The 23,389-nt window shown below is 37.0% G+C and overlaps 2 protein-coding genes across 5 annotated transcripts in view; one reads left to right on the forward strand and one right to left on the reverse strand.

Moving 5' to 3' along the window:
- Positions 1–521: 521 nt before the first annotated feature.
- LOC112823572 (cystatin-A) lies at positions 522–935 on the forward strand. The gene has a single exon (XM_025871417.2). The coding sequence runs from the start codon at positions 555–557 to the stop codon at positions 849–851; it is 297 nt and encodes a 98-aa protein (XP_025727202.1). The 5' UTR covers positions 522–554; the 3' UTR covers positions 852–935.
- A 6,149-nt stretch (positions 936–7,084) lies between these two features.
- The window catches only part of PRKDC (protein kinase, DNA-activated, catalytic subunit), a 232,649-nt gene continuing 216,344 nt past the window's right edge, over positions 7,085–23,389 (reverse strand). Inside the window, exons 77-86 of one of the 4 annotated variants that reach the window (XM_025870579.2) lie at positions 19,737–19,941; positions 18,299–18,366; positions 17,355–17,575; positions 16,945–17,037; positions 14,704–14,793; positions 14,213–14,284; positions 13,938–14,139; positions 12,935–13,123; positions 12,214–12,353; positions 7,085–9,891 (exon numbers count right to left, since the gene is read on the reverse strand). In XM_025870579.2, the coding sequence (XP_025726364.2) occupies positions 9,687–9,891; positions 12,214–12,353; positions 12,935–13,123; positions 13,938–14,139; positions 14,213–14,284; positions 14,704–14,793; positions 16,945–17,037; positions 17,355–17,575; positions 18,299–18,366; positions 19,737–19,941 (1,485 nt within the window). In that variant the 3' untranslated portion in view covers positions 7,085–9,686. Of the gene's footprint in view, positions 9,892–12,213; positions 12,354–12,934; positions 13,124–13,937; positions 14,140–14,212; positions 14,285–14,703; positions 14,794–16,944; positions 17,038–17,354; positions 17,576–18,298; positions 18,367–19,736; positions 19,942–23,389 lie in introns of those variants that run through there. The other 3 variants (XM_073892755.1, XM_073892756.1, XR_003207910.2) reach the window with 3 other exon arrangements.

Below are 23,389 nucleotides of genomic sequence, written 5' to 3' on the forward strand. Positions count from 1 at the left end.
AACCCAGAAGATATCTAGAAATAAACCTAACTAAAGACATAAAGGATCTGTACTCTGAAAACTATGAATAACTTATGAAAGAAATGGAGGAAGACACAAAGAAATGAAAAATAGTCCATGCTCATGGAAGAATACTGTAAAATGTCTGTGCTACTCAAAGCAATCTACACATTCAATGCAGTCCCTATCAACATACTATCAGCATTTATCACAGAGCTGGAACAAACAATCCTAAAATTTGAATGGAAAATAAAGACTGCAAACAGCCAAAGCAATGTTGAAAAGAAAAAAAGCTGGAGGCATCACAATTCTGGACTTAAAGCTGTATTACAAAGCTGTAATCATCCAGACAGTATGGTACTGGCACAAAAACAGACACATAGATCAATGGAACAGAATAGAGAACCTAGAAATGGACCTTCAACTCTATGGTCAACTACTCTTTGACAGTAAAGCAGTAAAGAATATCCAATGGAAAAAAGGCAGTCTCTTTAAAAAATGGTGTTGACAGTTCAGTTCCAGCATCCTGCCGAGCAAAGAAGCAATTAGCCAAAATGATACCTGGAGGCTTAACTGAAGCCAAACCTGCCACTCCAGAAATCCAGGAGATTGCTAAGGAGGTTAAACCTCAGCTTGAAGAAAAAACAAATGAGAGTTACCAAGAGTTTGAAGCCGTAGAGTATAAAACTCAAGTGGTTGCTGGAATAAATTACTACATTAAGGTGCGAGTAGGTGATAATAGTTATATTCACATGAAAGTATTCAAAGGCCTTCCTCAACAAAATCCAACTTTGACACTTACTGGTTACCAGACTGACAAAAGCAAGGACGATGAGATCACAGGCTTTTAGCAGCATGTTCCAAAAGTGGTCTGATATTTTCCACTGGCTACTGACTAATGTTCCCTGCTAATAAATGTAACTATCAATAAACAAGCATTCCTTTTCAAATAAATTTATTTCTTCAAAAAAAAATGGTGTTGAGAAAATGGACAGCCATGTGCAGAAGAATGAAACTCAACCACTTTCTTACACAAAATAAATTGAAATGGATGAAAGACCTAAATGTGAGACAGGAATCCATCAAAATCCTAGAGAACACAGGCAGTAACCTCTTCAACCTCGGCTGCAGCAACTTCTTGCTAGACACATCTCCAAAGGCAAGGGAAACAAAGGCAAAAATGAACTACTGGGACTTCATCAGGATAAAAAGCTTTTGCATAGCAAAGGAAACAGTCGACAAAACTAAAAGGCAACCTACAGAATGGGAGAAGGTATTTGCAAATGTCTTATCAGATAAAGGGATAGTATCTAAAATCTATAAAGAACTTATCAAACTCAACACCCCAAAAAACAAAAACTCCAGTGAAGAAATGGGTGGAAGACATGAACAGACATTTCTCCAAAGAAGACATACAAATGGCCAAGAGACACATGAAAACATGCTCCACATTACTTGGCATCAGGGAAATACAAATCAAAACCACAATGAGATACCACCTCACACCAGTCAGAATGGCTAAAATTAACAAGACAGGAAAGAACAAATGTGGGCAAGGATGCAGAGAAAGGGGAACCCTCTTACACTGTTGGTGGGAATGCAAAGTGGTACAGCCACTCTGGAGAACAGTATGGAGGTTCCTTGAGAAGTTAAAAATAGAGCTACCCTATGACCCAGCAACTGCACCACCTAGTATTTATCCAAAGGATACAAACAGTGATTTGAAGGGGCTCATGCACCCAAATATTTATAGCAGCAATGTCCACAATAGCCAAACTATGTAAAGAGCCCAGTTATCTATAGACATATATCTAATGGAATATTAATATATAGAATAATATTCCATTATATATCATTATATATATGTGTGTGTATGTATAATAGAATATTATCAGCCATCAAAAAGAATGAAATTTTTCCATTTGCAACGACATGGATGGAAGTAGAAGGTATTATGCTATGGGAAATAAGTCAGTTAGAGAAAGACAAATACCATATACTTTCACTCATGTGTAGAATTTAAAAAACAAAACAGATGAACATAGGGGAAGGGAAGGAAAAATAAAGTAGGATGAAAACAGAGTTAAGCCAACCATAAGAAATGCTGTACTGTAGGAAACAAACTGAGGGTTGCTGCAGGGTAGGTGGGTGGGGGAATAGGATTAATTGGGTGATGGGCATTAAGGAGGGTACTTGATATAATGAGCACTGAGTGTTATATGCAACTGGTGAATGACTAAATCCTACCTTTGAAACTAATAAAAAAAAAAAGGCAAGAAAAAAAAATAGACAACTGGAGCCATCAAGAAACAATGGTAAACCTAGGGAAGGGAGAAAAAAGAATTTTCCAGAATTAGGATTTTCATAACTTCCAGTTTGAAAAAAAGATTAAAAGGCTTACCAAGAAACTCTGATAAATATAACTACATAAATAATATTGGTTTATAACTACTATTTTTGTTTACGTAATTTAAAAGACAACTGCACAAAATAATACAATAATTCTATATTAATGGGGACATAATACACAAAAATGTAATTTGTAACAACACCACAAAGTGGGAGAGAGGCTGGAGCTTTATAGGAACGTTTTTGTATACTATTAAAACTAAGTATCAATTCAATCCATGTTGTTATAAATTTATAATGTTAATTATAATCACCAGAATAATCTGTAAGTAAAAACTTAAAAACATACAGAAAAGGAAACAAGGAGGGATTTCAAATGGCGTATTATCAAAATTGATTAAGTACAAAAGAAAACAGTTCTGGAATAATTCAGGGGAAAAAGATGATACTTATAGAAATCAAATAGAAGAATGACAGAAGTGCTTCCTAATCACTTGAAATGTGAATGAATTAGACTCATTAATTCAAAGAAAGATATTGGCAGAATGGATTATAAAAGCACAATCCAATTATATACCATATACAGGTGGATCATTTTAGAGCCAAAGTGACAGATTAAAGTTAAAAAAAAAACAGAAAAATATATTCATGCACTAGTAACCAACAGAAGCTGGCATGGCTACTAATATCAGAAAATAGACTTTGTGTGAGATCCCCCCCCCAAAAAAGCACAGACCACAATTTCAATAATGGAGAGACAGAACATCTAGACAAAAGAACAATAAGGAAATAGAGGGCTTGAACAGCACTATAAACCTAGACCTACAGACATATAGAACACTCCACCCAACAAAAGCAGAACACATATTCCTCTAAATGTACCCAGAGCATTCTCCAGGATAGACCACATGTTAGGTACCAAACAAATCTCAGTATATTGAAAAGATTGAAATCTTGCAAAATATTTTCTCTGACTAAAATGCAATGAAGCTAGAAATCAATTCCTTCTTTAGAAGGAAAAGTGGAAAATTACAAATACTTGGAAATTAACACACTCTTAAAACAATGGAGTCAAACATGAAATCACAAAAGGAAATCAGAAAATACTTTGATACAAATGAAAAGAAAAACACAATATGACAAAACATAATGCAGCAAAAACAACAGTTACACGTAACACCTAAATTAAAAAAATAAAGATGGCGGGTATTCATCCTTTCTGATGACTTTTACATCAACATGGATGGGACTGGAGATTATGCTAAGTGAAATAAGTCAAGCACAGAAAGTCAATTATCATATGGTTTCACTTATTTGTGGAACATAAGGAATAGCATGGAGGACATCAGGAGAAGGGAGGGAAAAATGAAGGGGGGAAATCAGAGGGAGAGATGAACCATGAAAGACTATGGACTCTGAGAGACAAACAGGGTTTTAGAGGGGAGGGGGTGGGGGGATGGGTTAGCCCGGTGATGGGTATTAAGGAGGGCACGTACTACATGGAGCACTGGGTGTTATACGAAAACAATGGATCATGGATCACCATATCAAAAACTAATGATGTATGTATGGTGACTAACATAATAAAATTTAAAAAAAATAAAATTAAAAAAAAAAGATGGCGGGACACCTGGGTGGCTTAGTCATCTAAGCATCTGCCTTAGGCTCAGGTCATGATCCCAGGGTCCTGCGATCGAGTCCTGCATCAGGCTCCTTGCTCGGTGGGGACCCTGCTTCTCCCTCTGCTTGCCACTACCCCTGCTTGTGAGCTCTTTCTCTCTCGCTCTCTCTCAGGAATAATAAAATCTTAAAAAAAAATAAAGATGGCAAATGAATAACCTAAGTCCACACCATAAGGAACTAAAGAAAAAACAGCAAACTAAACCCAAAGCTAGAAAATTAATGAAATAATAAAAGTTAAAGCACAGATAAATGAAATAGAGTATAGAAAAATAACAGAGAATCGACAAAGCAAAAGTTGGTTCTTTGAATATGTCAACAAAATTCTCATACTTTCTTTTAGACGAAAAAAAAAAGACAACAGGGGTGCCTGGGTGGCTCAGTTGTTAAGCGTCTGCCTTGGGCTCAGGTCATGACCCCAGGGTCCTGGGTTCGAGCCCCACATCGGGCTCCCTGCTCAGCAGGAAGCCTGCTTCTCCCTCTTCCCCTCCCCCTGCTTGTGTTCCCTCTCTTGCTGTGTCTCTGTCAAATAAATAAATAAGATCTTAAAAAAAAAAAAAGACAACACAAATAACTAAAATCAGAAAGTGAGGATAATACCAACCTTACAGAAATAAAAATACTAACATGTTAAATAACCTAATTAAAAAGGATAAATTCTTAGAAATAGTAAATTACCAAAATTGAGTCAAGAAGAAATAGAAAGTCTAAACAGTTTGGCTATTTTGGATATTACTGCTATGAACACTGGGGTGCATATGCCTCTTCTTTTCACTATATCTGTAGCCTGGTGATGAATATTAAGGAGGGCATGTGTTGTAAGGAGCACTGGGTGTTACACGCAAACAATGAATCATGGAACACTACATCAAAAACTAATGATGTACTGTATGGTGACTAACATAACGTAAGAAAAAAAAAAAGTCTAAATAGACCCATATATAGTAAGATTGAATTAGCATCAAAACCTCCCAACAGAGACCTGAACCCATAAAACTCCCAGAAGAACACAGGCAGTAATCTCTTTGCACTGGCCAAAGAAACATTTTTTTCTAAATATGTCTCCTGAGGCAAGGAAACAGAAGCAAAGATAAAGTATTGGGACTACATCAAAATAAAAAGCTTTGCATAGCAATGGAAACAACAAAATGAAAAGGCAACCTCCTGAATGGGAGTAGATATTTGCAAGTGATATATCCAATAAGGGGTTAATAACCAAAATGTACATAAGTCAACACCAAAAAGCCCAAATAATCCAATTAAAAATGGGCAGAGGACCTGAATAGACATTTTTCCAAAGACAACTTACAAATGGACAATAGACACATAAGATACTCAACATCAGTGATCACTAGGGAAATGTAAATCAAAACCACAATGAGATATCACCTCATACCTGTCAGAATGGCTAATATCAAAAACACAAGAAACAAGTGTTGGCTAGGAATGTGGAGAAAAAGGAACCCTTGTGCACTGTTGGTGGGAATGCAAACTGGTGCAGCCACTGTGGAAAACAGTATGGAGGTTCCTCAAAAAATTAAAAATAGAATTACCTCATGATCTAGTAATTCCACTATTGGGTATGTACCTAAAGAAGATGAAAACACTAATTTGAAAATATATATGCACCCGTTTTTTTTTTTTTTTAAAGATTTTATTTATTTGACACAGACAAAGCGAGAGGGAGAACACAAGCAGGGGGAGTGGGAGAGGGAGAAGCAGGCTTCCCGTTGAGCAGGGAGCCCGATGCGGGGCTTGATCCTAGGACCCTGGGATCATGACCTGAGCCGAAGGCAGACGCTTAACGACTGAGCCACCCAGCATTACTTACAATAGCCAAGGTAAGGAAGCAGTTCAAGTGTTCACTGACTGATGAATGGATAAAGATGTCTCTCTCTCTCTCTCTCTCTCTCTCTCTCTCTCTCTCTCTCACACACACACACACACACACACACTGAATATTAGCCATAAAAAAGAAATTTTGCCATGTGCAACAACATGGATGGACCTAGAAGGTATTATACTAAGTGAAATAAATCAGTCAGAGAAAGACAAATATCATATGATTTCACTCACATGTGGAATTTGAGAAACAAAACAAAGAGAAAAGACAAAAAAAAAAAAACCCAGACTTTTTTTTTTTTTTAAGTTTTATTTATTTTATGAGAGAGAGAGAAAGCACAAGCAGGGGGGAGAGGCAGAGGAAGAAGCAGGCTCGCTGCTCAGGGAGCCCGATGTGGGGCTTGATCCCAGGACCCTGAGATCATGACCTGACCCGAAGGCAGATGCCTAACCAACTGAGCCACCCAGGCACCCCAAAAAACCCCCAGACTCTTAAATACAGAAAACTGGTGGCTACCAGAGGGGAGGTGAGTGTGGGGGGGGAGGGTGAAATAGAAAAAGGGGATCAAGAGTATACTTACCTTGATGAGCATGGAGAAATGTATAAATTGTGGAATTGGGTGCCTGAGTGGTTCAGTCAGTTAACCATCTGCCTTTGGCTCAGGTAATGATCCCAGGGCCCCAGGATTGAGCCCCGCATTGGGCTCCCTGCTCATCAGGGAGTCTGCTTCTTCCTCTCCTTCTCCTTCTGCCTCTCCCCTGGCTTGTGCTCGCTCTCTCTCAAATAAATAAATAAAATCTTAAAAAAAAAAAAGAATTGTGGAATCACTATATTGTACACCTGAAACTACAATAACACTGTATGTTAATTATACTTCAATTAAAAAAAAAAAAGAAAAACAAGACAAAAATAAATGCAAAAAAATCTCCTAACAAAGAGCTGCCCAACACCTAGATGACTTCATTGGTGAACTTTATAAAACACTTAAGAGTTAACACCAATCCTGGGACACTGGGTGGCTCAGTTGGTTAAGCATCTGACTCTTGATTTCGGTTCTGGTCATGATCTCGGGGTTGTGAGATTGAGGTCCATGTTGGACTCCGGAGTCTCTCTCTCTCCAACCTGCCCCTCCCCCCCCGTACACACACACACACACACACACACACACACTCTAAAATAAATTTTAAAGTCTTAAAAAAAAGTTAACACCAATCCTTCTCAAACTTCTCTAAAACATATCTGAGAAGTTAAAACGTGCTAACTCATTTGAAAAGACCATTATTACCCTGATACCAAAGCCAGACAGAGGTTCCACAAGAAAACTAGAAACCAATATCCCTTATGAACTCTGATTCAAAAATTCTCAACAAAATACTGGCAAACAGAATCCAACAGCAGAGTAAAAGGATTACTCACCATGGCCAAGCAGGATTTATCCCCGCAATGCTGGGATGGTTCAACACCTAAATATCAATCATAATTCACATTCATAAATGAAGGTAAACCACAAGTTCATCTCAATTAATGCAAAAAAAGCATTTGACAACACTCTACGATGATAAAAATCTCAGCAAACTAAGAACAGAAGGGAACTTTATCAACATGATAAAAGGACATTTATGTAAATGTCCCACAGCTGAGAAGATACTCAACGGTGAGAGATGAAAATGTCCCCCTAAAGACGAGGAACAAACAAGGATGCCCACTTTTACCATTGTTACTCAACATTGTATTAGATGTTCCAGGCAGAGCAATTAGGTAAGAAAAAAGAAATAAAAGCAAATTAGAAAAGAGGAAGTTAAACTATTATCAGATGATGTGATCCTACATATAGAAAACCCCAAAAATCTTCTTGATATTATTCATATTTCCTTATAATCAGTACAGATGTCTTATTTCCTGGTTTCCAAACAAATATCTTTACTCAGCTAAGAATCACAGGGCTGCTGTTTGGAGACAAGATATGGCTTAGACATGTAGTCCCCCATGTGTAATGAGGTCATTTATCATCCTGAGCAATAGTGCAAATGTCTCTGAAAGCTGTATACAGTGACTTTTTACCACGTTCTCATGGGTTTGGATACAATTTCAAGCAGACAGCTTTGAAACTGGATTCTGATACACAGTCATCTTGTAACAATGAACTTTTACTGACATGAAAAATAGTCATTAAAAAACAGGGTTTCCCATAACATGGGGATGTAGTCAGTACATCCCACATTATCAAGACACAAGCAAAAATGGTTAATTTGTTGTTAAACAATATATTATAATCAACACCAAGGTAGTTTGTTTTGGTTGTTTTTGTGTTTAGCAAAAAATATTTACTAGATCATGTGTATACTGGATTTTCACATACATGATTACTTATTTTTCTTTTGAGATGAAATTTCTTTGGTTTAATATAATACCATTTGTTGAGAATATAATCGTTTATTTTTAATATCATAATGCATTCAACCTGTATTTATCAGAATGACTTTGTCGAGTAGTATAATGAATTATTTCATGAGGTGAACATTTTGTTTCTGAAACTACACTACTTTGGGAAAAAATTTAAATGTTTCATATTCCTAAGATGATTATTTTTCAAAAGCATACAAGAATCTCCAAATATAAATGTCTAAAGAAACAATAACAAAAAGCTCAGAGCCAACCTGAAATCAGTTCAGGTGCATGCAGGATTAGATGAGGGGTGGGGATTCTGTGAAGAAAAGGAAGCCATTTCTGTGTTTCATAATTTGATCTTGCTGTTTTAGAATGCATGTTTTCTCTCCAAATAAGGAATTCATTTCCATAGGGTTTTGTGTGTTTGTTTTTTCCTAGAATTGAAAAGCTCTGAGCTATCCCTATCATCATACTTGCAAGTCCTGAAGTTAGAAATTCTGAGTCTGGGATGCCAGGCACTTTTATCTATCTTCTTATTGTGGATATGAGTAGCAAAAGTGAGTGCTAAGACCAAGGTTTCTTATCTCTCCTAAACACCTTCTCTTCTAGAGAACAAATCTATCATAAAATGTCTAAAATATAAGAGAATAAAATGAAAGAAAATAGCCTAGAAAAATATCCTAAAATATCAAAAGCAATCATTTCTAGATGTTATAAGCCATATCATTCATGATTATTCCCGTACTAATATAATGTAACATCTTATCATTTATGTTTTTGGCTTTACTCTTATAAAATCTTAATGATGAAGTCTTCTGGGTGTTATTTCCAATGTGTCATAATTACTAATGAGAATACTGCATGGGATGTTCATACTTACACCATTTATTAAGATAGCTGGTTTATATAAGTCATAGCATTTATAATATGCTATATTCTTGATTTAATGCTTGTATGAGCCTAGATATTTTCCCACTTTGTCCATTATAATCCTAACCTAATCTTTGTTTATAAACTAATCATTCATTCATACCAATATTCACTTATTCATCATGATCTTGATTAAACTCTTGCTACAAGACTTTACCACTAAATAGATTTCTTCTCTTCAGTGCTTCTGGAAAATCAGCACATTGATGGCTGTAGATGGAAGTTTAGGAGTTTTGTTTTTTTTTTTTAAGATTTTATTTATTCATTTGAGAGACAGAAGAGAGGGAGAGCATGAGCAGGGGAAAGAGGCAGAGGCAGAGGGAGAAGCAGGCTCCCTGCTAAGCAGAGAGCCCAACCTGGAGTTCAATCCCAGGACTCTGGGATCATGACCTGAGCTGAAGGCAGATTCTTAACCATCTGAGCCACCCAGGTGCCCCAAGTTTAGGAGATTCTTTGAACACTTTCATGCTTTTTATCTGCTGACTTGCACAGTTCTTCACATCCAGGGCTCCCATCCTATCCAAGTTCTGCCAAGAATGTTGGGGTCTGTTGCCTGGTCAATCAAGCACTTTACTTGAGCCTCTTCTGACAGTCCACTCTCTGGTTGTTGGGCACGGATGTTGTGATCTTTGCTTCCTCGTGCTACAGCCACATAATCTCCAAAGGCAAGTGCCTTCTCATGGCCCAGGAACAGCTCATCACTGGAAAAAAGATTAAGCAAATACAAAAACATGAACCATTCATTATTTTTCCTTTGTTCCCTGCATTCCTAGCTATCCTACACAAACATTCCCTCTCTCATCACTTATAGAATATTTTCTGTGGCTTAAAACCTTGAAATCAAGAGACTGGATTTGTAGGAACATGAATAATGTTGCTATTAACATTTGTCTACAGGTGCCTGGCTGGCTCAGTTGGTAGGGCATGTGACTGTTAATCTCAGGGTTATGAGTTAGAGCACCACGTTGGGGGTAGAGATTATTTTTTAAAAATAAACAAAGCTCACCTAATAAAAATTCTAACAGAATTTAAAAATATATATGTTAAAAAATTTGTCTACAAGTTTTTGTGTAAATGTACACTTTCATTTCTCTTTGGTGTGTACCTAGGAGTGGAATTACAGGGCCAAGTGGTAATTCTATATTTAACTTTTTAAGAAACTGCCAGACTGTTTTTCATAGCAGCTGCATCATTTTACATTCATATTAGCAACATACAAGGGCTCTAATATCTCCACATTCTTCGCAACATGTGCTGTATTTCATTTTCTAAAAAGATTTATTTCAGAGACAGAGAGAGTACAGGGGGAGGGGTAGAGGAAGAGGGAGAGAGAGAAACCTAGGTAGACTCCATGCTTAGTGCAGAGCCTGACTTGGGGCTTGATCTCACAAACCTGAGATCATGACCTGAGCTGAAACCAAGAGTCAGATGCTCAACCAGCTGCCACCCAGGTGGCTCAAATTCCATTTTTTTAATTATAGCCATTCTAGTGGGTGTGAAGTGGTACCTCTCTTTGTATTTCTCTGATGACTAATAACTTTAAGTATCTTTCTATATGCTATATGCTATATGCTACTTGGCCATTTATATACCTTCTTTAGAGAAATGTCTGCTCAAATCCTTGGTAATTTTTAAATTGGGTTTTTTTTTTTTTAAGATTTTATTTATTTGAGACAGAGAGAATGAGAGAGAGAGAGAGAGAGAGAGAGCACATGAAAGGGGGGAGGGTCAGAGGAAGAAGCAGACCGTCCGCCGAGCAGGGAGCCTGATGCGGGACCCGAGCCAGGGACTCCAGGACCACGACCTGAGCCCAGGCAGCCACCCAACCAAAGAGCCACCCAGGCGCCCGGGTTGTTTGTCTTTTTATTGAGTTCTAAAAGTTTTTTTTAATGTATTATACAAGTCCCTTGACTTTCAAATATTTTCTCCCATTTTGTGGGGTTGTCTTTTTACTTTCTTGATGGTATCCTGTGAAGCACAAAACTTTTAAGTTTTGATGAATTTACCTTTTTTTTCTTTTCTTGTTTGTGCTTTTTGGTGTTGTACCTAAAAATGACAGATGTCATTGCCAAATCCAGGCCATGAAGATCAATCCCTGTACTTCTTTTGAATATTTTATAGTTTTAGCTCTTATGTTTAGGTCTTTGATCCATTCTGCATTAATTTTTGTGTATGGTGTGAGATAGGGATCCACTTTGTTCCTTTGCCAGAGCCATTTATTGGAAAGACCATTCATACGCTGAACAACTGACCACAGATTGCCATTTACTATTACTTAATTGTAAAGTCCAACTTTTTTCCCTCTTGTGAAACATTTCTATAAATTTGTTTGCTTTAGACCTCAACAAGAAAAAATTTTGAAGCTAACCTAAAGGCTAACCCAGTGTGGATTCTTGTCCAATAAGTCCATACTACATTCTCTACATCTGTGTGCTATGCACACCAAGATAACATTTTGTCCTAAAAAGGACAAAAGCAAATTTAGAATCTAAATCTCCTCTTATATACAAAAATGTTATTGTAATTGCCTAAAAATGCTCCTGCTGGGGGTGCCTGGGTGGCTCAGTTGGTTAGGCATCTGCCTTCGGCTCAGGTCATGATCTCAGGGTCCTGGGACTTAGCCCCACGTCAGGCTCCCTACTCAGTGGGGGAGTCTGCTTCTCCCTCTGTCTCCCACCTCCCACCCCTGCCCCAGTTTGTGCTGGCTCTCTCTCTAATAAATAAATAAAATCTTAAAAAAAAAATGCTCCCGCTGTTCCTCACACTGGTACAGGTTATTCCAGATACTGACCTGAAGACTGCGCCAAGAGGGCAGAAGCCAAGTACACAGCATTCAGAGATACAGACCCTGCCCAGCCTTGGAGAAGTCAACCTCCTTAAGCCATGCTTTTTTCATTTGTAAAATGAGGATAATAATGCTAACATCATGCTAAATGGAAAGTATTCAGGACTTTATATATTAGTAATTCTTCAGTAAATAGCAGCATGTTGGTGTTTTTTTTCTTCACAAATAACCATCTTACCAAGTAATAACTGCTGGGTTGGCACCTGCTAACTTTCTCTTAGCATAATGTATTTTTTGCCGGGGATACCAATTTTTTTCAGTTACATTTATTTCTTGAATCCATGATCCTCCTTTTTTTAGCATTTTCTGTTCAAAATTCTGAAAAGAACATGATGTTCTCTGCTTATTATAACAGTTTATATGATCACATCCAAACAGATTGAACAAGTAATGATTTTAAAATAAGTATCTTTAACTGGAGAGAGCTTTATAGCTTTTTATACACATTCTAATAGTACTACATATAACTGTGACAATGACAGTGAGGGACTGCAGTTATGTATCACACCCTATCAAGGATGCCATCACTAAACTTCATTCTTTTGGGGCTATATTATAAAGAACCTCAACATTTAAGAAAGCACTATGTCAAATCAAGGAACCTCACGTGGAACCGATTTTAAGCTAAAAGTTGTCTCAGAAATCAGACCCACCACCAATTAACTCCTTCTTAGAAATATACTCATTTGAAACAACAGTTTTCTCCAAATGAAGATTATGTCTCTTACCTGGTTTTCAGGCCAACTGCCCCCAAATGTTAATTTTAAGAAATACTATACAAAACAATGTAAATATTTTAATAAATACAATCTAATGTATTTCCATCATACAATAAGAGATGCCAGATCAGTCCTTGGTATACTGTAATAAAAATAAAAAGTGCATATAAACAAGCCTACTTTCCAGTCGAAGGAAGGTTCCTTTACAAACACATCCATGGTGTTAGTAAGCAGGTCAGAGTGTGAGCGGAAGGCTCTCAGTGCATGCACCATGACACTGGACATAACGCCTGCTTCTTTCATTGGTAACATCAGATTGATAAACTGGCGAGTCAGACGAAAAGGCATCAACTCAGGGACGGGCAGAAACTAAAGAGAAAAAAATAATGTACGAGAAGGAGAATATATAAACTAGAAATCTCAAAAGAAAAGGCACAAAGCATCATTCCACAGATAGTTATTATTCACAGTTAGTGAATAATTCACAGCTGGTGAAAATATGAACTCTTCTTTTCTTGGAATTAGCTACACAGATGTGAATCCACTGTGCCCAAATCAACACAATCATCTTTGCAATGCACAAACCTATGTGTGTAGGACCACACAGCCTGCACGGATTTACAAGTACAACTGAGAACATTCAGTGTTTAATGTCACAGGAAAGATTTATATTGTATCACATCTTGTGGAAGACATTTAGATTAAGGGGCTTCATAAAACCTCCTTATAGTCTTCCCTTTATATTTAAGATTTTATTTATTTATTCGACAGAGAGAGTGAGAGAGTACAAGCAGGGGGAGCAGTAGAGGAAGAGGGAGAAGCAGGCCTCCCGCTGAGCAGGGAGCCTAACGCGGGGCTCGATCCCAGGACCCTGAGATCATGACCTGAGCAGAAGTCTCAACCATCTGAGCCACCCAGGCGCCCCTAGTCTTCCCTTTTTATAGGAACACATTTTATTCTTGGCTTTGATTATATAATTCATCATTACACCTTCTCTAACCTGTTTGAACAAGGCCAAAACAAAGTTGAGATTATCCCTTATTCTGCAAGAATATCAAATTTAATGACCATGACAAACCAAGCTATTTGATGTGTCATTTCTTCCTTAAAGACCATCCAATTTCCAGAAGGTCCTATGACTATGGTTCTAAATCAGCCAAGAACGAGAGCAAGGTGAGCATACCTGAGTAGCTGATCCAAATGCATGTCCAAAGTCGATTCCGATCATTCCACCTGTATCCATGCTTACCATGAAATTGTTCAGATGTCTGTCTCCAATGCCCAGAATCCAGTGGCTGATGCACATAAGAGCATGAGAGCTGGCAAAGTGGGAGCGAAGTGCCAGGAAGGCCTCAGGGCCTGTGCTTATCTTCAGAAAGGCCCGCCTGAGGGAGGGAGACATGATCTCTGTAGTCTCTGCTACACCACCAACTGGTTTGTAGTCAGAAGGATACTTACTTTAAGAGATCAGCTGGCACTTTACTTTCTCTCCTTCTAAAAGATGTGACTGTTTCAGAACGACTAGCTGCCCTATAATTTAATAATAGGAAATGCCTAATTAGAACAAATTTTTATGACTTGAGATTTAAAATTTAAAATGATTTATATTGAAGTATCAAATAATTAGGTTTTGATGATCTGAGGCAAAACTTTTTTTTTTTTTAAGGTTTTATTTATTTATTTGAGAGAGAGAGAGAGCATGAGAGAGAGAGAACATGAGCAGAGCGGGAGGGGTAAAGGGAGAAGAAGAAGCAGACTCCCGCTGAGCAGGGAGCCTGATGTGGGGCTTGATCCCAGGACCCTGGTATCACAACCTGAGCTGAAGGAAGACTCTTAACTGACTGAGCCACCCAGGTGCCTGAGGCAAAACTTTCTAAGAAACAAAAGTAACACGCTACTTTGAGAAGAATTAACTAGTTAGTAAAAAGGAAAATCAAAACAAAACTTACTTAAACATTGACATGTAAGCGCCAACATCGTATTTCCCAGACATCTTTGTCAGCCAGTCTCTATATTCACATGGTGGTGCTTTGGGATCACTAACAAGTAGGAAAAAGGGAATCAGCACTAGGAAGATATTTAGCATTATAATGATTTCAGTGGCAAAGATCACCAAGAATTCTTTGAAAAATAGTGAAGAGTCAGGGAAAGAAATATGACTTTTAATCATATTTAATATTAACACTGACCCCATGGCTACTCTGGATCTAGAATCTTAATATATCATTATTCATTCTTAGTTACTCCTAAAGAAACCAAAGCTATTTCCTATGCAAAAATTCAGGCACAAAATGATCAGATACAATAAATTTCCACTTCATACAGACAGGAACAAGATGAACTAAATGTGAGTGTTTATGATCCAGGCATATGGTTCTAAAACTCTGGTAGTGGAAAAAAAACATAGCAAAAAGATGACAGCACAGCATGCAACTTACTTAGAGTAGGCAAGAAGTGATAAGCCATACTACTACAAACTAAAAGGCCATAAATTATGTGTTGAAGATGGATAAAGTCTGTTTTTGGATTGCCACACTTTTTCTTCACCATTTCCAATATGCAGATACATACAAAATCCATACTAAATACAATAAGATATCTTCTTAAATGACAATGGCTTTGAATTGAATTTAGAAAGCTGTTTTTAGTAATACTTCACAGACAAAAGGCATATTGGGCTGTTGGAAACATGTGTTTGTATGTTCGGCCATTTTGGGGTTTGTCAAAAGCTTTAATAAGTCTTCCTAAAAAGAAATCTAAAGATAAAACTATTTCACAAAGTTAGTAGTTCAATCACTTAAAGTGAATCTTTTCTGAGTAGCTACTAAGTTAATTTCACAATACAGCTTTCCACTTCAGTCTAAATTCTCTCCAAGTTTCATTTGGGATGAAAATCTAAGTTGGAAAACTGCAACATGTAAATTAAGTAAAAAGTAGCAATGATTTTACTAATAGGGGCTGGAAGTGCCTTGTTTTAAAAAGGTAGTGGGAAGTAATTTATACACTTCTGTATTTGAAAAGCACTTTAAACTCCATCGATACCTATGTTTACTTTATGTATTTTACATTATTACCCCATCTTAGAAATGGAGGCATGGGAACAAAGGAAAGGCAAGTCACCTTTTCAAGATTCCTACTGTAAGTCAGAACCACTTTAAGTTAGCACTGAAGTGAGTGAGATCTGGACTTCCTGACTCCACAAAGTACTGTCCATCAGTTTCCCTGTCTTCCTGGGAACTCAGAAACAACTGTAGGCAAAGGACTCAAATGACTGAAATTAAAAGTTCATAAACACAGCCTTATTTAGCAGGAGCAAAAGTTTGATAAGAATATGCTTAATTTTACAGAAATCATTTTTGACTGATGAGAAATTTTGCTCCTATGTAAATACTTTCAAGACAGAACAGAGTACAACGAAGAGAAACAGGTCTTGAAGCTATTTATCGCCATTTCCTCTTCCTTCATCCAATAGTTAGTCATCAAAACTTGTCAACTCCTTCAAAATGTCTTTCAATGTTGTCCTTATCTTTCTTTACAGAAACAAAAAACAAAAAACAAAACCCTTTCTGATTAAAAATATATGTTCATGGTTGAAAACTTGGAAAATATAAAAGGATAAAGAAAAATAAAGAGCACCAATACCATGACTTAGAATTAATCACTAATAATCCTAGCTAGCCCACTTACATGCTGAGCAGCCTAGGACAATTTACATAACCTTTCTGGGCCTTAACTTCCTCATCTGTACAAAGATGTTAGTAAGTTGTCGTTTTTGTAAGAAAGAAATTACTTTATACACATTAAGAACGGAGAATACTGTCTAGCCACAGAAAATGTTTATCAAATGTTAGCTGCTAATCTTATTATTTATTTTTTTTCCTTCAAGATTTTTGTTGTTGTTGCAAAGCTAATACTTTTTTTTTTCAATGTGGTAAAAATCTATGTAGTTACTGTGTGGAACCCTCTACTCCATTTAGTTTATTCACCCAGCCAGAGGTGGACAAAAGAACTAACCAGGGTGTGGCTCAGAGCCCCAAATTAGAAGGAACCCAGAAATGTCACTGGAAACACGAGGTAGAGGAAACTTAATATAAAACAACATTACTCAGGGAGATTATGACTGGGGAGTAACAGGCTTGCAGGATGTGTCTGGACAGAGCTGAAGGAGGAGTATTTAGGTTCCACATCACCTTGTATAAGCAGTTTTCTCCTCTCGTGACATGTTACTCAAAAGAAAGTCCTTCAAGGTAAAAGTATTTTCAATCCATTCAATTAGTCCTAATCTGAAAAGGAGAATAAATAGTTTATGAACACAAATCTAAACTGTTCTTTCTTCACTAGAAAAAAGTTCTGTAGAATCAAAGCAGAACAGAGTTCTTCATGTCAGTTCTTCATTTACCTTCTCCACATTAAATTTGAAAATCATAGGTTTATAAGTGTTTATTAGTTCTGTTTAGCCCAGGCTTTGTGAAAGCTGAAATACCAAATTGTAAAGTGACCTCCAATCCCATCTCTGCAACCTTAAACAAGGATTTGGCTCAGTGCTAGAATTTCCATTCACATAGATCTGTTCTAGAATGACCATGTGCTTTGGTCCCACCTGGAGGTCATGGGTATGACATGGTAGGTCTTCAACTGCATGTTTCTCTGGCTACAAGCAGCATCCTGAGAAAGGAGGACATTCATGACCTCAAAGAGTTGTTCAATCCGCTGGTCCTGCCGCAGGTCTTCACCCCCCTTGACAAGGAAAGGGTACTCTTTCTCATCATGGCCTCGGATGATGATACGCTTCGGCTTTCTGATAGAAGCCATTACTTTTACCTTTAAAAATTATGAAAATATTTTAGATGCAGTCTAAGAAATTGACAGAACAGCTGATCATATCATTATCACAAGAGGAAAAGTAAGGCTGGTTGGCATACATTCCTCAAAGAGAGACCTCTCTTGAGGACAGAGTGAAGTGACAGAAAAATAATAGAGAACCTAGTGCCAGCAAAATATTTGTTACCTGTTTATGCCCTTTTATGCCCTACTGCTGTAACTCTAGAAACTTCATATCCCTTGTTACAAATAATTGCTTATAAATGTGGATATCCTTAGAAATGAGCAACATACAAACTTACTAAAATTACTTAATTTAACTCTACATATGTTTTAAAATAGATACACACACACACACACAGAATTTATTCTTTGAGTTTGTACATTTTGAGTTTGTAACACTGAGCATTCTATTAAGAGATTCAATATGTAATAGGATCAGAATACTCTGTGCATTTGAAATCAAGATGGGAAACTGTCTTTTCTTTAGTAAAGACAAATATGTCATTCTTATACCTGAAGAACCCCACTCACAATCTTTACAGAAATCATTTGTGACTGATGAGAAATTTACTCCTATATAAATACTTTCAGGACAGAATAGAGTACAATGAAGAAAAACAGGCCTTGAAGCTATTTATGACTATATCCTCTTCCTTCATCCAATAGTTACTCACCAAAACTTGTCAAACACTGGCAACAGTCACAAACACTGGCACCTACCCGCTCATCAAACCCAGCGATTCGTGCATGGTATTCTGGCACTGGCTTTCCTTTGCCATCATATTGACCTAAGACAAACCACAGAAGCCTTACTTAGATATAGTTTGTTATAGAACCCTGTATTTTTAACACATACCTATTGATCTAATAATAATTTTTAAAAAGCTATATGATAAAATTTTTTACTAAAAGTTTTCATTTAAAAAAATGACCTAAAAAGATTTATTTATTTATTTATTTTTTTAAAGATTTTATTTATTTAATTGACAGAGAGAGAGAGAGACAGTAAGAGAGGGAACACAAGCAGGGGGAGTGGGAGAGGGAGAAGGAGGCCTCCCGCCGAGCAGGGAGCCAGATGCGGGGCTCGATCCCAGGACCCTGGGATCATGACCTGAGCCGAAGGCAGTCGCTTAACCAACCGAGCCACCCAGGTGGGTGGTTTTTTAGGTGCCCCTAAAAAGATTTATTTATTTATGTTAAAGAGAGAAACAGAGAAAGAGCACATGTTTAGGGGGTGGGGTGGGGGAGAGGGGCAGAGAGAGATCTCAAGCACCTGATGGTGGCTTGATCTCACAACCTTGAGATCATGACCTGAGATGAAAGCAAGAGTTGGATGCTTAACCAAGCGCCCCCCAAAATTTGAGTTGTTTTAAGTAATGCTATTATTTCTCAATTTGACTCATGGGAGTTAGCTTCCTATTCTAATGGAGTAGACAAATTCCAAACAGGAAAAATAATGCATTAAGCTAGAACACTTTATTTCAAGGTGAATCTAGCTACATATGAGGAGGCTTACATTTTCAGTTTTTCTTCATGCAATGCAGAGCTGTTAAGAACAAAGAAAAGTCTCCAATTTGTTTTTATATCCACTAGATAAGAATATGAATAACCATAATAAAACATTTCTTTGGCAAATTCCAGGGTGAAGAACATGGAATGTATAAAGATTGTCTTTGAAAAATCATGCTGTGTTCACATCAGAACAACTTGCTGTGTCTCTATCCTCAATGTCACAGTTCTTTGTCCTGAAGGTAAGTCATTTATCATTATCTCGTCATTTTAAGTGGGATCAACATACACATCCACGGAAAGGATTTGCATTTATACCTGTACTACATTTCTGAAGAAAAGTTATTTAAGAGCAAAGCATGGGTATGTTCAGAGGAAATTACCAGTTACATTATTAAATGGAAGTGTGAATACTTGTATAATCAGGAAAGTAAGAAAACTATAAGCTAATTAGACATTTAGTTCAGTGTACTCATGAATAGTAATTATAGATTCTCCTAATGACAAAAAGGTATGGCAAAATCTTAAATTCTTTAAAAAAAAAAGTAACTGTCAAGAATCTAAAATTCCTATTTTTAGAAATAAAGAGTCCCTGCTATACCACTATTCTCCTTAAAGTCCAGTTTTGTCACCCCAAGGGTAATCTCACCAGGAATCTCCAGCTCATTTCTCAAAAATTCTACTTTGAAGTCACTCATCCAGGGTGAGCATTCTTTCAGATTCCCAGGTGGCTTTGAGTCTCTGCACATTTTAGAAAATAGTGAGTCGGTAATGTTGGTAAAGTCACGGAGTTTCATTCCAGGTAGCTTAGAACCTCCTTTCCCAAAGTGTTTATCAAATTCTTTTCCAAAAGCCTGAAATTAATAATAATTTACATTAAATATTGTTTAATTTGAAATTTGGGAAAGGTTCTAGATTTATACTTTTCCTTTCCTTGAATGTTTTAATACTCTAAACACATGAAGCCTGACTTTTTTTGTGTTCCTCTGAAAAGACAGAAAGGATACAGTTAGTAATGACTTATAATCATAAATTCTACTCATAGGTTCTAATAAGGGCTTAAAAACCTTTTAACCTCTTTGTGTCCATTGTCTAGTTACTAATCTACATCATTATGACAGCAGGAGTAATTAGAAACGAGGTACTAAATAAAGGGAGTAATTGAACAAAAATGAAAAGCCTGTGATTCTTCATCAGAGCTAAAGAGCAATAAAGGTCTTTAAGCCATTATTTTGGATCACAAGCCAGTATAAACATTATTTAGATAATTTATATTTCTTTTATTATTATTTTTTAATTTAAATTTTGGTTAGTAAGCATACAGTGCAATATCAGCTTCAGGAGTAGAAGTCAGTGATTCCTCACATACATACAACACCCAGTGCTCATCACAACAAATGCTTTCCTTAAAGCCATCACCCATTTAGCCCATCCCCACCCAGCACCCTCCATGAACCCCCAGTTTGTTCTCTATCTTTAAGAGTCTCTTACGGCTTTCTCTCCTTTTTTTTCTTTTCCCCCTTCCCATATGTTCATCTGTTTTCTTTCTTAAATTCCACATATGAGTGAGATCAAATGGTATTTGTCTTTCTCTGACTTATTTCACTTAGCATATTATACTCTAGCTCCATCCATGTCACTGAAAATAGCAAGATTTCATTTTTTGATGGTTGAGTAATATTCCATTATATATATACACCACATCTTCTTTATCCATTGATCAGTCAATGGACATGTGGGCTCTCTCCATAGATTGGCTATTGTTGATAATGCTGCTATAAACATTGGGGTGCATGTACCCCTTCAAATCTGTATTTTTATAGATAATTTATATTTATAAAAGCAATTATTAGAAGTCCTTTATCTTGGAACATAAATATTTGTTTGTATTAGTCTCTACTCAAATATTTATTTAAATTATAATCCTGATATCAAAATAAAAAACCCAAAAAACAAGAGAATCACTAATAGTGACTTAATAATAGTCATCAAGATTTACCCAATCATCTTTATAATTTTTTTTAAAGATTTTTATTTATTTATTTGAGAGAGGGAACACAAGCAGAGGGAGTGGGAGAGAAAGAAGCAGGCTTCCCACTGAGCAAAGAGCCCGATGTGGGGCTCGATCCCAGGACCCTGGGATCATGACCTGAGCCAAAGGCAGATGCTTAACCAACTGAGCCACCCAGGCGCCCCCAATCATCTTTAATTTTTAAAAATTTTTTACCAAATTTAAAACTCATCCCAAAACAGAAATCTGGTATAAACAAAATATATGTCCTATTTTAAGATAATCCATTACAGGAAAATTGACATATATAAAACAAATTTATTCTTTAATCTATAAATGGATTGAAAGTATAGAAACAATCTCTAGTTCTTAGAATACACAAAAAGATTAGCTATGTCCCCAACATAATCAGCATCAACAACATATGTGAATGGCATAATGCCCTCTGAAGTGAAATCTGAGGCAATTCTGTTTTGGTAGATTATTATTTTAATTAATTAATGCAAATTGTATATTAATTTGGTATGAAGCAGAAAGTTCTAGATTGATTTTCCAAGGTACTAGAAATAAAACCTCAAAACAAGTATCGTGCCTGGTAGGAATGATGAAGGTATATGTTTCTGCTGATATGATACTCTCCTTAGGTTAGAGCTGGATGCAGCTGTGCTCAGCAACAGCTGGGAAGAACAGTGATCTACCCTAATAGATTTCCAGGGTAGAGCCTTCTGGTACCCAGCATGGAGGGAAAAGAAATGGACATGAATTCAGTCTTCACGGGGGATTGCACAGTAATATTCTACAGGAACCAATGAACAGGGCCCGCTGTCGATATTCTCACACTGGTTGAGGAGAGAAACAGACAGCAAACTAGGATGAAATACCCTGCCCTCTCTCTGGGGCAGGGGTCAGAACATCGTGAGAACAGGGTGGATGGGGGAAGGCTGCAGAACAGTAAAGCTTTCTCACAGGTGATGGACCAGTTCCACTGTGCTAGAGGACTTGGCATCAGTTGCCATTCTGCCATTCTCTCCATTTGATACAGGGCAAGTCTCCTGTTTGTCAGACCTAGCTTCTTTGTTTAGAACAGGTATGGCAAACTACAGCCTGCAAGTCAAAGCCCACTGCCTGTTTTTATAAATAAAATTTTATTGGAACCCTGTCGACCATGCCTATTCATTTACATACTGTCTAGGGCTGCTTTCGCAGCCGTAGAATGACAGATTTGAGTACTCGTAACATGAGAATGATATGGCCTGAAAATCGAAAATCTGGACCTTTACAGAAAACACATGTAGACCACTGGTTTAAGAAAAAACAAATACTTTTCCAGATCTAGTTTTCTACAATTTTATAAATTGTATTAATGCTAGTACATTGACTTTAAGTATATTTACAGTATGTATATTTCCTGTTCTGAGGTTCTTGTATATTTAGTACTGTGAGACAGATTTGATACAATGTAGAGCCTAGCATTATTATGTCATAACATGAAGTACAGAGAGTTATGGTTTTATCTTCACTTTTAAGGATATATCACTGGTCACATGTAGGTAACAGTCTGGTATGATCCCACATTCATACCATTAACTAAAACTACCCTAAGTAGAAATGTACCTAAAGTACCTACCAAAATCTCTCTACTTATCAAAACTATACCAATTATTCATCTAATTCAAGATGCCAGTTTCATGTTAGGCAGCATTCTAGGAGGTGGAGAGAAAAGGTGAACAAGACAAAATCCCTGTCCACGAGTCTAATTAATTCATAAATTAAAGGAAGAGCTATCAGAGAAAAACATGTATTATATGACCTCACTGATATGAGGAATTCTTAATCTCAGGAAACAAACTGAGGGTTGCTGGAGTGGTGGGGGGTGGGAGGGATGGGGTGGCTGGGTGATAGACATTGGGGAGGGTATGTGCTATGGTGAGTGCTGTGAATTGTGCAAGACTGTTGAATCATAGGTCTGTACTTCTGAAACAAATAATGCAACATATGTTAAGAAAAAAGAAAAAGAAGAAGATAGCAGGGGGGAAGAATAAAGGGGAGTGAGAGGGGGAGATGAACCATGAGAGACGATGGACTCTGAAAAACAAACTGAGGGTTCTAGAGGGGAGGAGGGTGGGGGGATGGGTTAGCCTGGTGATGGGTATTAAAGAGGGCACATTCTGCGTGGAGCACTGGGTGTTATGCACAAACAATGAATCATGGAACACTACATCAAAAACTAATGATGTAATGTATGGTGATTAACATAACAATAAACAAATTAAAAAAAAATAAAGGAAGAG

This window comes from Callorhinus ursinus, unplaced genomic scaffold, assembly GCF_003265705.2.
Source record: "Callorhinus ursinus isolate GAN/ISIS: 27379988/994484 unplaced genomic scaffold, GSC_fseal_2.0 scaffold5, whole genome shotgun sequence".
Classification (NCBI taxonomy): domain Eukaryota; kingdom Metazoa; phylum Chordata; class Mammalia; order Carnivora; family Otariidae; genus Callorhinus; species Callorhinus ursinus.

Coding starts and splice junctions, on each gene's coding strand:
- LOC112823572 (XM_025871417.2), top strand. CDS start 555: ATGATACCTGGAGGCTTAACTGAAGCCAAACCTGCCACTCCAGAAATC.